Source organism: Ambystoma mexicanum, chromosome 10, assembly GCF_040938575.1.
Source record: "Ambystoma mexicanum isolate Mex_15411 chromosome 10, UKY_AmexF1_1, whole genome shotgun sequence".
In the NCBI taxonomy this organism is placed as follows: Eukaryota; Metazoa; Chordata; class Amphibia; order Caudata; family Ambystomatidae; genus Ambystoma; species Ambystoma mexicanum.
In genome coordinates, this window is record NC_090932.1 from 856,165,205 (window position 1) to 856,182,221 (window position 17,017).

Genomic DNA, 17,017 nt, shown 5'->3' on the forward strand with positions numbered 1-17,017 from the left:
TACCATGCCACAGTAAAAAAGTTAATGAACACTGACACCATAGGCCAGGCTAGCCATATCATAAGACTTATGTTTGCTTTATCCTTGATGCCAACTAAAAAATGCCAAACAACAGTAAGAAAATATATGGAGACTGCCACACTCATGTAGGACATTCTACCCATGTAATAACACTTATCGTGTTTTCTTTACCCTTGATGGCAAGCAAAGAAATGTCATGCCACATTAGGAAAATAAATGCAGACTGACACTACTAATCTATGCCAGTCTAGCCATGTAATAACCCTTATCATGCTTGTTTTACCCATATGGGCAACTCACACTATGAGCGTTTCCTTCTGAGGTAGGCCAAGCAATGACAAGATAAAACTCTCAATGTGCTTGCAACAGTTAGCATTCACATGCATTCTCCTCAATGAGGAAGATAAAATGGAAGCAGAGAAAGTTAAAGACCGCTACTCTGTGGTATTATGAAAGCAGATCCTGTGAGAGGCATGTATTACGTTGGCGAAGATTCTAGGTCTTGGACGGGCACATGAGGTGCCCGACGAGAGGGCAGCCTGCACGGACAAGACGCTAAAATCCATGAAGGTTGAGGATGACTGTGTTATAAGAAGGGTCCTCCTAAGACATAGGCACTGAGGTCAGCCCTACAGATAAGGGGTGTATTAGACACTTTTACTCCCTAAAAATAGACAAATATGCCCCAAAAATAAAAATAGGGAGTATAAATACTCCCAACAAAAAATAGGAAAGGGCACACAGGACCCTGTTTTCATCCACACAGCTCCATTGATATGTTTGGACTAGTAGTGTACATAGTTGCACAGAAAGAAACTACTATTATTACTGCCTGATTCGCAGAGGTAAAGATGCCTCTTTTAATGGACATGATAAACTAGGTACAAAGACATCGTTTTATATTACAAAACATTCAGTTTCCAGTTAAAACATTTCTTTACTCGCTTATAAAAATACTACCATTGGTAATTGGACTTACTCCCAACTTTAAAACAATAGGGAGTAAAATACTAACACATCAAAATCTTACCTGCAGCACTGCCTGGGATTATTGGGGACGCTCATTGCCTGATGGCGCAAACTGTGCGGCAAAGAGTAAGGCCTGTGGAAGGTGTGGGAATCCTAATCACTTTGTGAGAAATTGTCATTCCAGATCCCACAAGATTGTCCTAAAGCCAGGCCTAGTCCTACAAAAGTGCAAGCGAAGATTCCACAGGCAGAGGCATCTCAGAAGACAAGAATAAGGGCAGGTCTTCTTGATATCCAGTGTCCTCCGAGCAGGGCAAAAGCACAGGAGACAACCTAGATATACAGTGTCCAATCAAGGAAAGGCCCCACCAGTACTGATAGATACTGTGGCATCTTTTGATGTAACAGCCTTTTCCCATCTCAGTCTGCTATGCAAAGTAAAAACACTTTCACTCACCAAATTAAGAATGTACACGTTTTTTTGCTCTGAAGCCTGTTCCCCTAGAAGGAATATTTGTGAGATACGGACAACAACAAATCAACTCCATGTTTTATGTCACTAAAATAAGTGAAGAAATCCTACTAGGGTGTGAAGTAGCGGAAGCACTCCAAGTGGTGAACTTTGCGTACACAGTCTTCATAAAGGATACGGCCAGTCTGTTCCACAGATACAAACAGCTCTTTGATGGAGTCAGATGCTATATGACTGCACATTGATGGGACAATACAGCCTTTGACCCTCAAACACAAGATTCTGAAATGAAGCGCTCTTTGCTTTTCCTGTGTACGGACCAGAGAGAGGTCTGTGAATAAACCTGCATCTTGTGTGGCAACTAGCACCCTATGTTCTTCCAGCATGGTGATCCAGTATAGTGATCCACACCAAGTGGCGACAATGTCCTTGAATCCTGACATACAAAACCCCTATTTTACGGATTGGTTGTACACACAGCTCAGCCAATGCACCTCCATCATGACCGGATAATCCGCTACCGGGACCTACATAGTGCTCATCCAGTAACACACACTGCTGGCCCCCGGCACCCCATGATATTCAAGTACAGGGACATTCGTGCAGGTCTGCCAATGACCGGCATCCACGAATGCAATTCCTGTAATGGAACCCACAATGAACTCTACCAACTCACCTGAATCCTGGCTGGCATCAGTCCCTCTCCTCCTCCACCCATATTGTGATCCACTCATTCCACTGTCAATACACTTCATTTGTGACCATCAGCCCTCCCTGCAATTGCAGAACAAGTAAACATGCACACATCTTTCACTGCACTTCAGTTCAAACATGCATGAACCAATCATATTCCAAGATTAGAGTTACAGCTCTTCCAAAGCCCATTAATCCTGACTTGGGGCATCTCTAGATGTCCCAGTAATAGGAGTCACACAAAGCTCTACCAGTGCCCCTCAATGAAAAATCAAAGCATCCCCATTCAGTATTAGCGCCTACGCACCACTTTCCCAATACACGTCATGCCTGACCTGCGGGCACCTGATGTTCCAAGCAAGTCATCTGAGGGAACCTAATCTTGGATCTTCAGGTTCTAGTTCACACAGTGCTACCCATGCACCATAATCCTGACCTTCAACCCACACTGCTCTTCTAATACCACTCAGATCTCATCTGCAGAATCCCCTGCCATTCTAGTACGCATTCCACACAAACCTCAGCCAAGAGCCCCCAATCTGGCTAAGCAGCAGTGTCAGAGCCCACAGGCTGGGGGAAGGCAGACTGCTGCTCACCTTTGAATCTTCTTCCATGCCCAGTGTGCACCCCAATTCACCACTGGGGTGGCGCATTGGTTGCCATACATGTCATTCTAAAGGAAATTGGCCACAGGTGAGAGCCTATGAAAATGTGGAAGCCTACTGGTGCTGTACCGCTTGCCAAACAAATGCAATGACTGAGCTGCCCTAGCCATGCTGTCATCCACAGTCATATAAGATATGCAAAGCGACCTAACCAACGATGTCTCTGACCAAAAGGCAATCCACATATAAGTGCTTTGGCCGTCCCCTTGTGTCACATGCTAGCCACGATGGTTGAACACTCATTCAGAAACTATAACTTGCAGAGTAAGTACTGTTTAAATGTCCATGAAAACAAACTCATGCTCTATGGTTTCTTGTAGAGAGCTAACGGCTGAGGCATCAAAGCACTGAACAACACAATGGGCCTCATTACGAGTTTGGTGGTAGCCCTTAATAAGGGCACGCTAGCGCTAAACTCGCTACCACCACCCACACCCGCGAATGGGCCATTGCCGCATTATGAATTAAATGGGCTGGTAATTGCCCATTCGCGGGTGCCGATATGGCCAGGCTCCCAATCGCAATTCTGACCCATAGGGCAGAATGGGGGTGGGGAGCATGGTTGCACCGGCACCGTTTATAACGGTGCCAGTGCAATCACGAGTTCTGCTCGCGGGTGCCGCTCTGCACGCCTGGTCTGACCAGGCGTGCAGAGCGGCACTCGCAAGCAGAACTTGTAATGTGGCGTTATGCTAACAACAGTGCTGGTAGCACTACCGGCACAGTTGTTGCCTTACCGCCACATTCGTAATGAGGCCCAATGCCTGTTGTTCCTGACAACAAACAACCTGTCCTGGGAGTAGGGCTGTGGTTCAGCTTTTTTGTTGTGGCTAATGTAAACATGCAGCCACCAGCCCCTTTGATGGAGCAGCATCTGATAGCATTCCAGGTGTATGCGGAAGGAACATAGATCGTGCTCTGCATAGAGAAAGGCACAGAACCAAACAAAAATATTGCAGCCTGATCAAGCAGAATCCAAGCATTTTCGAGATCAAGTAGCCTATGGGTCTCATTACAACCATGGCGAAATGGGTTTAACAGCGCCGTTAATGGTGCCGGTGCCTTTAAACCCAATCTGCCCTATTACGAGGTCCCATAGCAGGACCCGCTAAGGATGCCTGGTAAAACCAGGCGTCCTTAGCGGGTCCCGCGAGAGGACCAGGGAGCTAACAACGGGCCCGTTATTAACGGGCCCGTTGTTAGCTCCTTCCCCATTCCCATTGAGCCCTATGGGGGCTCGAATGGGAATGGGGATGGGTATTTTGAATGAGGAAATACCGGGTCCTCAAGGTTGGAATGGCCCAGTAATTCTTCATCCAAGGAACCCGGACCCTAGTTTGGAGGCAGCCATGCCCTTATTAAGGGCATGGCTACCTCCAAATTCGTAATGAGGCCCCATGTCTCAAGACTCTAAACTGGCATCTTGCATTTGGACAATACCAAACTGAGTAATCTTAGATTTAACTGGCCTCCATCCTGGGGAAATCCCCCTAAGCCAATTGCGAACAGCAGGAACTTGGGGGTCAATATTGTACTAACAATCATCTCACATGTTACTGCTGTGTCAAAAAGCCCTCATATCCAACTTCATCTAACAAAATGGTCCATCACTTGTTTGGCCATTAAATGGAATTGGTTGGAGCTTTGTTTCTTAAATGTCTAAATGATTGTAATTTGTATACAACAACTACAATGGGTCCAAAACCAGGCAGAAAGGATCTGGCCCTCAATAATACAACGACTACATTAAGCATTTACCATCAATCTATTGGAGCCCAAAGAACTATGTTCAATTTGCTATGCTTGTGCCACAAAGCATAAGGGTGGACTGGCCAAAAACACTAAACAAGATTAAGGGCATATTCACAAGCACCTTAAGATCCACAAGCAAAGGAAACACATCCAAGCAGCTTTCAAGCAAAAACACCACAGTGGGAAAAACCTTGAGTTTTATAGGCCGCAGGATCTGTAATTATCTGAGCTCTGACCTAAAACAGCAACAAGACCTTCTGAAATGTTGCTCACGATTTGAGTACATGCCTTCCGAGAATAATCATTCACCAATCATGAGTGTCCATTGTTCATGGAATCTCCGTACATTTAAGGACATCTTCCAACCACACCTCAACAATGCGCGACAGTTTAATGGATTATGATAACAAAGATGGGTACGGTCAGGATCAGGAACTTAGCTGTAGTGCAGGAAGGGGGCATACTGCACACAGATCTAAGTGGCAACAAAACGAACACATTAAGGTATTTTCACAGGGTACGGCGAATTGCATTGCATACCTAAAGCTTCAATGTCGTCTGATGTCAGTCGGCAGTTGTTTATCTTGAGGATTCTTAATTTGCCGATATAATGGAGTTCAATTGTGACTGGTTTGAAAGCTCCGCCGATAAAATCATTCCAAGAAACATCAAACTCCTCCAGCTCTGGCAGAAAAGGAAGTAACGCAACTGGGAAGGGTAATAAAAGAAAGTGTAAAGATTCAAAGTTTTTGAAGACAATCCAATACCCTACCAGCTTCCTTAGAGATGATGAAAAGAAATGACATCTGTTTAAGAAATTGCTGTCACAAAAATGTAAATAAGAGCTGTGCCGTGCAAGAAATAACAGCGCTATTTTACCATACAGGAGTGTTATAAATGACTTATCATGTCATATCATATCATATAATCCTCTTGATAAAACGCTAATTACCAAACAGATGAATTGTACACGTTAAATGGTTGCTTTCTAAGCATTCCCTAATGGCTATGTCAAAAGGTGAAAATACCTATCCTAAATCAATTTAGATAGAAGAAACAGGATTTAACTTTTTTTATTTCATGTTTTAATTTTACACAGACATTACTTATAGAACTTTGAAATATACCCACAGACAAGAGAAAGTAGATACGTTGTTCACAGACAGACTTGACAAGTTGTGTACGTAAGTCTTAATCTTCTTCCATTCACACAGTGTGGAAATACCAATGTTTTTTGGATGTCACCATTTGACATAACCTATGCACTTATGGTCCTTTTTATTTAGCTCTGTAGCATCTGCCTTTGGGAGATCGTACGTGCAATAAGGGGGTCTGTATGCACCTACCTTAGTAAGAAAACCAACAGAGAGCCTAAAGGCATGTACAGGCCCACCACACCCTGCCCCACATGATATGCTATGATATAAGTCATTTATAATGCACCTGTACAGAAGTGTTTCTAGACGCAACAACGAAGAACCACACCACATGCGCCTTGTATCACATACCCTTGTCAGTACTGTTTCTCGCCATATAGCTGTATTGTACGCTACCTGTAAACGCTAAACGAAAAACATGATCCAGGAAAGATTGTTGAATGTACCTTCTTTTGTAGGGATCTGTGGTATAAGCATGTGAATGTATGTGACACTATGCTACTTCCATGCTGAAAACTTCCTTCCTGCAAAGCAACCAGGAGTTCCTCAGAATAGCCAAAAAGGACATGAGAAAGACTTCAACTTTAAAGTGGTCCAACTCAGCAACAAGGGGCAAGACTGGGGAACGTGCTCTCCCCGCGAACAGAGAGTACACCATGGGTGGAATTGGGAATCAACAATGGCCCTGGATTTTTTTCAGAATTGACCCACATTACATGGTGCAAGCAAACTTAGCAAGTTAACCCACCTCCTCGAAGGAGGGTTTGGTATGGTTCCCCTGAAAGAAAAGTGGAAAAAGTTTGTCTCCATGATGAACTTTAAGGCACATATGTCCATATGTAGAAAATAAAGTAGTATAACATAACCAACACCTAACATACATTTTTTTAAATAAGGGTGAGGAAAAACATACTAGGCATTGTATATCAAATGATTTACTCTGAAGGACTGTGGGGTATTCTGAGAGAGGGAAAGAAGAGGGCAGGGAAATTGGGAGCAAGAGTAATAGGAGCTGAAAAGAAGCAGCATATAGCTTAGCTGGCTGATGTATCACTTAAGACTTCCAGAGGCCATTTCAAAATGCTAGAGATGAAGAGAGGACAGGGGAGGTTTGCAGTAGATGTGTAAGTGCAACTCTTAATTATTAGGTTATGGGGGAAGAGTTCACCGCATTACTTGTAAATTGGCCTGAAAGGCAGATGATAAGTGTCTTCTAATCCTGGTACAAATCCTCAATGTGATCTTCTGGCAAACATATCTACCGGAAACTCTACACAAAGTTGGCATAAGTGACAGGCGAGATTGATGATGCGTATGGGAAACCATGAAATAACAGTGAAACAATCAATCCCTGAGAGAAAGTGAACAATGACTGACAGTTAAGCAGAGTTTTTCCAGACAAACAGTAGTCAACCTGTTAGACTTGCGAATGTGCAGCTGCAGAGTGCCTTCAAAGAGACACTTGTCCAGTGCAAATATACAATCGTGGTCCTACTAGGCCATATGACATTCGGACATGCAAGTACAGTGAAGAGAAGTGCAAGAGATAGGATTGGTTGGGAGAATGGGGGGAGCAGGGAATGGACAAGTGCTGGTGGGGCCCGGAAGGGAAGTGCCAAGGGGAGCCAAGGGAGGAGGCCTCAGGCTAAGTGCTATAGCAGATGAATCCCAAGGGTGGGATGCACAGCCGCAAGTGCTGAGGGGGGGGGGGGTGCTGGTGTCGACTGGGTAGATGGCCTGGTATCCTGTGAGATTAATTATGACCAGGCCACCGGTCTCAGCGGCAGTGGGGTGATTAGCAAGCAAGGGAAGGAGGGAAAGAGGTAGAGAAAAGCAGAGTTTTGTGAAGTTTCCAGAACTAAGGAGGTCCATCTCAAGTCTGAGAGGGACAGGGAGGCTGTTGCAAAGGGAGGCACCAGCCGAAGAGACCTGCCCCCACTCTCTGCTTGGAGAAGCATTTGACAAGCAGAAAGATGGAGTTAGAGGAGCAGAGGACTCTAGCAGGGGAGTATTTAGGGAGGGTAAGTTGGATGTAGCGTGATCCCAGGCACCAGAAAGCCTTCTGGATGATGCAGAGGGTCTTGAATTTGATCCTCATAGTCTATGGAAGCCAGTGGAGAGGTTTTAGGGCTGTAGAGATACAGTCCCTGGGCTTGGGGCCAAGGATAAGTCTTGTAGCCCTATTCTGGATTATCTGAAGGGGGCGTAGAGAGGAAAGGGGGAGATTGAGGAAGAGGCTGTTGCAGTAGTCCAGCCTAGAGAGGACCTGAGCTCTGGAGACAGTGAGCTTCTGGGGGAAGGTAGAGAAAGGGTGAAGCTGGAAGTGGGCCTTCTTGGCAAGGTCCACGATGTGAGGGTTGAAGGAGAGAGCAGAGTTGAAGATGACCCCGAGGTTTTTGGCCTCACAGGATGATTTAACTCCTAACCTTAAGTAGCCAAAAGTGTCAATAAATTACATTCAAACTTCAATTACTCCCAACTTCAATATCTAGGGAGTTGAATAATCCCACTTCAAAATCGTATCTGAAACATTCCTACCAGTGCAAATGAAGACACAAAAAATGTGAGAGTTATTTGGCATTCATAGAAGTACCTGGAGTGTGCTCCTTGGACCTGGACAATTGATAATACCTGTCATATGGTCTGAGTACCCGGGCATATCATACTAGGTTCTAGCATGAGGCAGGAGAAGGACATAGTATGGCACTAGTTGGTATATCTTGACATTTGGCCACAAATTTGACCACATTTCCCCAAACCTCATCGAACTGCACTGGCTCCCGCTGCAAGCACAGATTATTTTCAAATCCTGTTACATCATCTACAGGGGTGTCATCCTGAAGTCCCCAAGCTACCTCACTGAGAAACTCAGCATCTCCAGAGGCAAGTGATGCATCTGGAGTAAGGACATGTGCAGACTTGAACTCCATTAGGGCAGGAAGGAAAGAAACAGAAGACAGGCTTTTTATGTCTATACCCTCAAGACTCTGGATCCTCCTCCCCGTCAACATCAGACTCGCCCCCTCGTTTCTACAGTTCAGGATGGATCTCAGTACCCTCCTCTTGAAGGAATGGCTTCTCCCTAAAATATAGGTCCACACACCCTCCCACTCCCCACCCTACCTGAGACTAGGTGATTTGTTCCACACTGTTTCATCCCCTGGTTGCTTGTAGATGCCTTACTGCCAAATGTCCCGCCCTCCCCCTCTCCCATTGTCAGCTTCCCACTCTCTTGTATGTCTGCTTCCCTCACCATGTCCCTTCCCCAATGATTTGTAAAGTGCTCCTTTGCTTCCAAAGGTCTGTGCTTAATAAATACTATTATTATTATTATTATTATTATTATTATTATTAATAATAATAATAATAATAATAATAATAATAATAATAATAATAATAATAATAATAACAATAATAATAATAATAATAATAATAATAATGATAATAGTAATAATCATTACCTTGCACAATTGGAACACCCTTTTATGCAATATGCAGGTGCACAAAATCAAATTGAGCACACAAAAACAGAAACTAAGCCTGACACCCACATACCACACATCGTCCACTCGTCCATTGTATCTGTCTATGCAATGCACAATACAGATGCTAAAAAAAAGGAATGCTTTTGGATTTGCCAATATTTGTTAAACGTATCTCACATCCTTATATTTGTGGAGTACAGAAACACACTTTGCAGCAGATAAAGAGTACATTGCATGACAGTTGTAGTGGTAAGTTGACTGAAAAGGTTTTACCTACCTAGCTCCATAATATCAATGGCAGTCAATCCACAATTATTGAGATTCATGCAATTGATGTTTGGCTTCTTATCAAATTTTTCCATGAATTGTTTAACCTTCTCCCAGCCCGATACATCCAACATGGGATTCTGGTGTTCCTCTATCGTACAAATCAGAGATATTATCATTGAGGTATTTCTTGTGAACCGCGCACCATTTGGCTCACCAACAATCTGGTTACAATTAAATTGGAATGTGTTATGCAAAGTGAATATGTATCAAGCAATACCTGCAGTTGATGTGTCATCATTGCCATCTTTCTTGCCATCATCCGGTGGAGAAACATTTTCTTTATTTTCTTTGTTTTCCTTTTTCTCCTCGGTTTTTGGTTTATCCGCTTCCCGTCCCCTGAAGAACCTACTTACGGAAGATGGGTCACGTTTGTCTGCAGTAGATTTCTTCCTTTGGATCTGGTTAAAAAGCAGATCAAATGGGGACCTTTTCAGGAAGCCTTCATCACGCTTCTTCTCTGCATCTTCCCTTATTTCTGTGGATCAGTAGATATTAACAATTACAGAACACATAGTCCAGATTAATAGCTGGAGCAATCCTGTATAATGAATTTCTTATCTAGTGATCATCAACCGACTGGCCAACAAGGCCTGGGCTTTAGAACTATTACATCATATCATTGTGTATTTACTGTAGTTGTGATAGCCTTTGGTTCATAGATTACATTTTTGTCTTGGCCAAAAAGCTCTATTCAGCAGGCATCTCTGGTGATATCTTAACTGCTCCAAACACCCTCTAAAAGGTGTTCCCCAGGATAACGAACAGAATACCATCCACTCCCACTGATCAGCATTAAGATGTATGTGTAAAACCACAGCACAGAACCTTGAGAATGGAAAAGTCACAGAACCACAACTTTACAAAAACAGAATACAAGTATGGATTTGCTACAGCACACATAATGTCAACAACATGTCATTCAACTGAAGCAAGAACATTTCCACCAATCTGTTTTCTGCACTAATCTCTAGCTATATTTTGGTAATATTTCAGAGAGACCGGAACGTTTTATGACATGTACTCATAATTAGCACGAGGGCAGGAGCCGCATTCAATCAGGTTGCTTGGATCATCGGCTGAATCCAACGACCCAAGCCCATTTGCCTAGCAACTTGGAGGCTGCTCACACCCACACCGCCATCTATCCCTCACTTCCCCCCTGTTCTCTGCTCCTCCTCACCCTCCCCAACCCACTTACCTGTTTCCTTTGGAGGCAGTGGTACCACCGCCCCACAACCCGGGCCGCTATGGATTTGCAAGAGGGGCTGCTCATGGAGCTCATGGAGTCCATGGTGGCCATCTTCGGTGAGTATTAGTTTGCATCAGCGAGAAGCCACAAACTTGCGCTCCGTCTTTTCAAACTAATGTCAGAGTTGTGTGTGTTGAAAGTCTAACCACAGAGGACAATACTGAATGAAAAATATGGACGCTTCAAAAGAATTCAGTCAAGGATGGAGTATCATCCAAAGTTTGGGAGAGCCACTTTACCGAGAACGTACAAGGCTAAATAACCAGTTCTTCATGAAAGTGCCCACTCAGGAGGGTCTACGTTAATGTTTTAGCTCATGTACACCAGAGAAGAAATATCAATTTGCTTATCAGTCACAAGGACACCCTAACTCTGAAACACTAAGCAATTCTCTTATTAACTAGACTGCCAAAACCAACTCCATACACGTCTTTTTGTCTTGTTTGTCGTCATCAGTGAGGTGTGGTCTCGGAGTAGCATCTGTCTAAGTACTGATACGGGCGTCCATGTCTGGATTGCCCCATGAACCTAGGGTAAAACCCCAAGCAGTTCAACATTTGCCAAAAATTGAAGTATCCCTTTACCGAGAGTAAATGGTATCAAACATCCTATTCTATGGGATTGTGCCCAGTCAGGGGGGTATTAATTACGTTTGAGCTCACTGTGTTTTTCCAAAGAAGAAATTACCATTTGCATATCTTTTGACTCTCGTATGGCACCATCACTAGTGAGCCATATTCTCCTCCTTTCTAAAAGGTGAAATAAAGAAAGCAATTGCACTGATGAGTGACTCTGGTATTCAAGTTGCACATATACTTAAACATAGGAACACATTTTCCTCTCTTCAGTATCAGCCCTATAAGCCCTTATTGCTGGCTGCCCCACCTAGTTTCTTGTGCACATTGTGTGCTCCCCAACATTGATTTCTTGAGATAACCTTAATTTTGGCTCAGATCTGGGGCTTGCCCCACATTGGTGACTAAAATAATGCTCCTTTTCTTTTTCATGAGGGTTGCAGGTTTAGTCTGTCACAAAATCTTTGCAAAGATGTTCAATATAACTGGGAGCTGATTACGAGGAAATACCACCAAACTGTAATACAGTTAGCCCATGCGGTAGGCTTTCGGTAACTTAAAAGTTCTACATGATTCAGAGTCAGGCGGACCCTTCTGCTATACCCCTTTTTGGAGTCCCATAGGACCCCTTGGGTATATCATATCACTGCGTGTGGTAATTACTGCATGTGGTGATGCTTTTGTATGCAGGTAATTGCTTCCACATAAAGGTAGTGGTAGAGATGATTGTCTCGGGAGGATAGCTCCGGAGAGACGTGCTCTCTTTCGAAGCAAGACGACACGGGGCAACACAGATTCAAACCCCAGGTCCGTGCTTAGAAACCTCTGGGTATTAAGCGCGTTATAAATAAGCTATCATATCATATCACTTTGGAAACTCTGAATTTGGCACAGTGGTAAAATATCTGGTTATTCTAAAATACTGGATGTTGTATCACCACCACCAACTGGTAATCAGGCCCTCGGTCATATTGTTGTCTTATTTATGTCATGTCACTCTGAGGCATTGGACATGCTTTGAAATTTAAATTACAACAAATATTTCCATTGAAAAGGGTTACTTCCGGCTCACGTGAATCAGCCATTTTCAGACTCTCTAATAGCAGAGCCAGAGCTGCCTTTCCGAGAGCAATGTTACAGGCACATGGCACAATTAAAATGCCTGTGTTTTTAGCTCCTCTGACCAACACCCAGCACTCACAAACTGCTGGAATCTTGTGACCATATGTCCAGGTCTTGCTTCTGTTATTCAGGGGACATTTGGCAGCTCCTAATTGTGCCATAATCCCAAATGGATGGAAAGCCGTTAGGAACCCACCCGAAATATGACTTTCCGGAACCCTGGGTACAGTCATCCAGCCAGCAGGCAAGAGTCTACTTTCTGTTGTTTGCCTTTGTTTGGAGTGCCAAAAAGCCAAAAGGAGAACATGGATCACGCGGGGTTAACCGCTAGAATAATCAAGCGAGAATTTTAACCATCAGTAAAGGAACCCAATGAGGGGATAGGCCTGGTCAAGGATAGTATAAAAATAACATATACCGTTAACATAAAATAACATATCTTTATTGTTTACATAACAAATCACATAACACTTGGTACTGAGTACACAATAAAACAGCATAAAAACAGACTATTAATATTGAATATATACAGATAAAGTGCATGACAACCAATTCACTAACCACCCTGCAGATCAAAAAGAGAGCAGAGCGAAAAAAGATTTACAAATTTTTCGCTACTGTTCAGGGGGCAAAGAAACAAAAAAGTAGGAAAGAGGATAAAGGAGGGGGGAAAAAGGAGAGAAGGAACTGTGAAAAAAGGTAGGTCCCCAAAGGGATCCTATCAATCTCCCCAATCCATAAGTGCATGCACGGTCCAAATTTCAATTATCAATAAGAGTCAAATAATTCAGTCAATTTTGAATGAAAATTAATGAATGAAAAAGTGCTAAGTGCAAAATTGCAATTTGTCTCCAGCCTACTGGTCTAGAGTAACACAATTCGTGAAAAATTGAATTTAAGAATTGTCAGACAAGCTTGTAGTGCATAATTAATCAAAAATGCTGCCTACAACGTTTGTCACCATTTCGACCTCGATAGTCAACCACCGGTACCTAGTGTAATCTCCACCATTCTCATGTGCTACACTGGTATCACTAAATGAGTAGTTTTGACGACCTCAAAAGTGTCTAAGTCGTCACTCTCTTTAGAAAAAGAGAGATGCGGCTTGACAGTCGTCTTCCTCAGGACAGGAAAGAAATGGCTGTAAACTGATGGAACCACAACAGATTTATACAGTCAATGGACGGGCATTTTGATATTCTTCCCTGTGTCCTTCCATATTGTGGGATGTATTTACCCATGCATCCGAGCCCTACCTCAAAACTGTGCAGTACTGACATGAAAACATCATGATGGCCAGAGCTTCCCAGAAAATGCACAGGGAAATGCAGGAAGAATAGGCTGCCACCCATTTTTGCCGATGTTATGGGCACAGAAGGACACTGCCTAAAACCACCATTGGACTACCCGCACAGTAGTCTGAAACCATTGGGAATGGCAATGCTGATTGCCAAATGCAACCTAGAATTGTGGGGAATTCATTCTTCAATCCCAAAAATGGGTGCAGTACCAGTACTCACCACTATCCAAAAGCCGGCGTTTTAAAACCACCCTGTGTTCCTCTGAAGGCAAGCCAAAGTGTCTATTTTAAACATTGCAACATGTGCAAAATATTCACTGAACACCAGCAGACATTTGGCAGAATGAGGTTTTGTGTGCTTACAAAATCTGGGAAATGAAGAGCCCAAAACAATGCTTATAACAAAACTGCTATGGAGTCAGCAGTTTAAGTTGCACTGGATTTAAAGACACTAAAATCGAAAATGTTTAGATTAAATGAGTGACCTATGTTTGGTGTCACATGCCTTTGCAATTGTTTAAATGTTATAGTTTAAACTTAGAATCAGCATTCTAGCTGCATGTGTAAAATTGCAAGTTAATTTAAAAAGCAACAAAAAAAAAACATGACAGTCTGGCTTAAGGAACTGAATTCTGCCTGGCAACTACCCCCATCAGGAGTGAAACTTGAGTCACAGCTGTGTTCCCAGGCCTAGCTGCCCTTTTGCTGCTCACACTAAGGATATGCCATCTATCTGATAATTGAATTACCTGTGCTCTGCAGGAAAGTGAACAAAGCCCTGTCCTGGCTCAGGCAAAGGTTTTATTGGCAGGAGTCGTAAATGGTCGTAAAAAGTGGCTTCCTCCTGAGGAAAGGGGAGGAGCACTGCCTGTGAGAGCAAGCTGGCTTGGCAGAACTGGATAAACCAGTATTTCTACCTTGTGCTGAGAGGAAACCACACCCCTTTGGAGCCAGAACATAACTTTAAAAAGATGGATCATTCATAGAGCGGACATGTGAAAATTTTATAAATGATACCATAATTCTTGTGATTTTTCTACCCACAGTTTAAGAGGTTTTTAGAACCGGTGGTATGTTCAGGGGGGTGTCCGCGGAAAAGTGGATATAACTCTAAATGTATGCATGTTAAAAATCTGAAACTTCATTAGTTAATGTCCATACTCCCTGCGCACATGTATGTAAAGTTGGGTCAATGTCAGAAATTGAAAAATCAATTAAAAAGTGAAATATGTGCCATTTCTGAATGCAAGCTCCCAGGAAGAGCAGAGTTTGAACAGGGGATACCTCCTGTAATGCATGATGGGTGCATATGATTTTAAAACAATATGTACCTCTGCAAATATGTATTTGTTTCAAATCTAGATTTGTGTGTAAATTGACAGGAGGAGTGGACTTTCTGCAGGCTGTAAAATGACATCACTCTGACCCAACCTAGCTCCCCCAATCAAATGATAAATGGAAGTTTGACCAATTAGAAGCTGAGAGAGAGGTAGGGTCAGTGATGCTAGAACACACCCACATTCTAAACACATAAAAGCAGACAGACAGGACAGATAGGGACTTTCAATTCCATCTGCAGCTGGAAGCTCTGCCGGAAAAATCCATACTTACCTCCATCAACCTCCAGAAAGCCAAACTAGAGACTTCAATCTATCCAGAACTAAGAGACCAGACCAGAGAGAAAGCAGTGCTGTACCCAGAGAGACCCAGACCAGCAGAGAGAGCTGACCCAGATCACTGTGAAGTGCAGAGGACAGACCAGACCAGAGTCTAAAATCTGACCAGATCCGTGGCGTGGCCCATTTCACTCAAGAATATAGTGTGAGTACCTAGAAAACTGTGCAGATCCAATCTCCTAGTTAAAATAATATAATTCAATCTATTAACCTAAGTAGAACTGCCTGATAGATCCAAATCTGTCACCTGTCATTCTAGCTGCAAAATTTGTCACTTGTCATTTTGAGCTTTTAAAATTTGCAAAACCAAAAACGACCTCTATTAAATCGGTCATAACTCTGTAACCGTTTGGGTTAGAGACTTGCAGTAACTTTCCTTAGAAAGCTTAGAATCGTGGCTTTCCTACGAACCTAGAACCGCATTCCTACCCCCTATAGTTTTACCGCAATCGCGGAACACGCATCCGCGAATTTTACCGCGATTTGCAAATTTCTTCACATGTAAAAACTGCTGCTGCTTGCCTTCCATTTGCCAGAAATTCGTTTAACCTGCTAACTATCCCTGCATCATTGCTAGTGTGAGCCTGGACTAATATTAACTAGATACCACTCACCCTGAACCTCTGAAAGGGAATTAAAAGCATTTCCAGCATATTTCTCATCCATTGCTAGCACATATCAAAGCATTTTGCCTGTGTTTTCAAAACTCCTATCTGTTTTCTGTAGTGTAAGCTTGCTGGGGTGAACTGATTTACATTGATTGCATTTCTGAGAACTGTGTGTTTTCCTTCCATTTCCTTGCCTTGCATCAAGGGGGGGAGGGGATTGCCAGAGAAAAGTGATTACATTGTTTGGTTGAAATCATATTGAGTATTTTCTGTACTGCATTCATTGAATATTGCATCCACCTGAGCTTACATAAAGCATCCTCTACCACATTATACTTTTGTTCCTATTTACCAGTGTGCTACCTTATCCATTTCATGTCAACTCATTAGTGATTATAAGAAGTGTGCTAGTGCCAGATTCTCCGTTGTTGATCTTTATCATATCAGATTAAGTGTGCTATTCAATTATTAATTTATTATAAAGTGTGATATATATATATTTTAAATTATCAAATAAACCTTTTAAACTTGCAAAACAGAACTACTTCTTGGCTCAGTGGGGTCAGGGGGATTCCAAGAGAGGGGTGTTATATAGGGGTAGTCATCCAGAACGCATGAACTGGACATAAAGATATATCAATAAGGGTTTTCATTCAGTATTATAGACTAGGCGTTGACTTAGCTGTAGTGTTGAATTGAATCCTCTTACAAATTGGGGGCTCGTCCGGGATGTTGGGTTAGATTTACCATTTGTGCAGCTTAATACAGTGTGCGAACTGACGGGATACATACATCCGGTCGGATCACCACGCTGCATTACGCTGTGAAGCATTCCTCAAAAGGGACACTCCAAGAAAAGTTCTGTTCTGCAAAAATAAAATACAAACTTCTGTAAGTCAGGACAGAGACCAATCTCTAGAATGACGACCTTAGTAGACATGAA

At 42.9% G+C, this 17,017-nt stretch overlaps 1 protein-coding gene across 1 annotated transcript in view; it reads right to left on the minus strand.

Moving 5' to 3' along the window:
• The window catches only part of LRRC31 (leucine rich repeat containing 31), a 95,409-nt gene that overhangs the window by 59,063 nt on the left and 19,329 nt on the right, over positions 1-17,017 (minus strand). Inside the window, exons 2-4 of the mRNA XM_069618537.1 lie at positions 9,762-10,019; positions 9,492-9,632; positions 5,113-5,280 (exon numbers count right to left, since the gene is read on the minus strand). Coding sequence (XP_069474638.1) covers positions 5,113-5,280; positions 9,492-9,632; positions 9,762-10,019 — 567 coding nt within the window. The remainder of the gene's footprint in view (positions 1-5,112; positions 5,281-9,491; positions 9,633-9,761; positions 10,020-17,017) is intronic.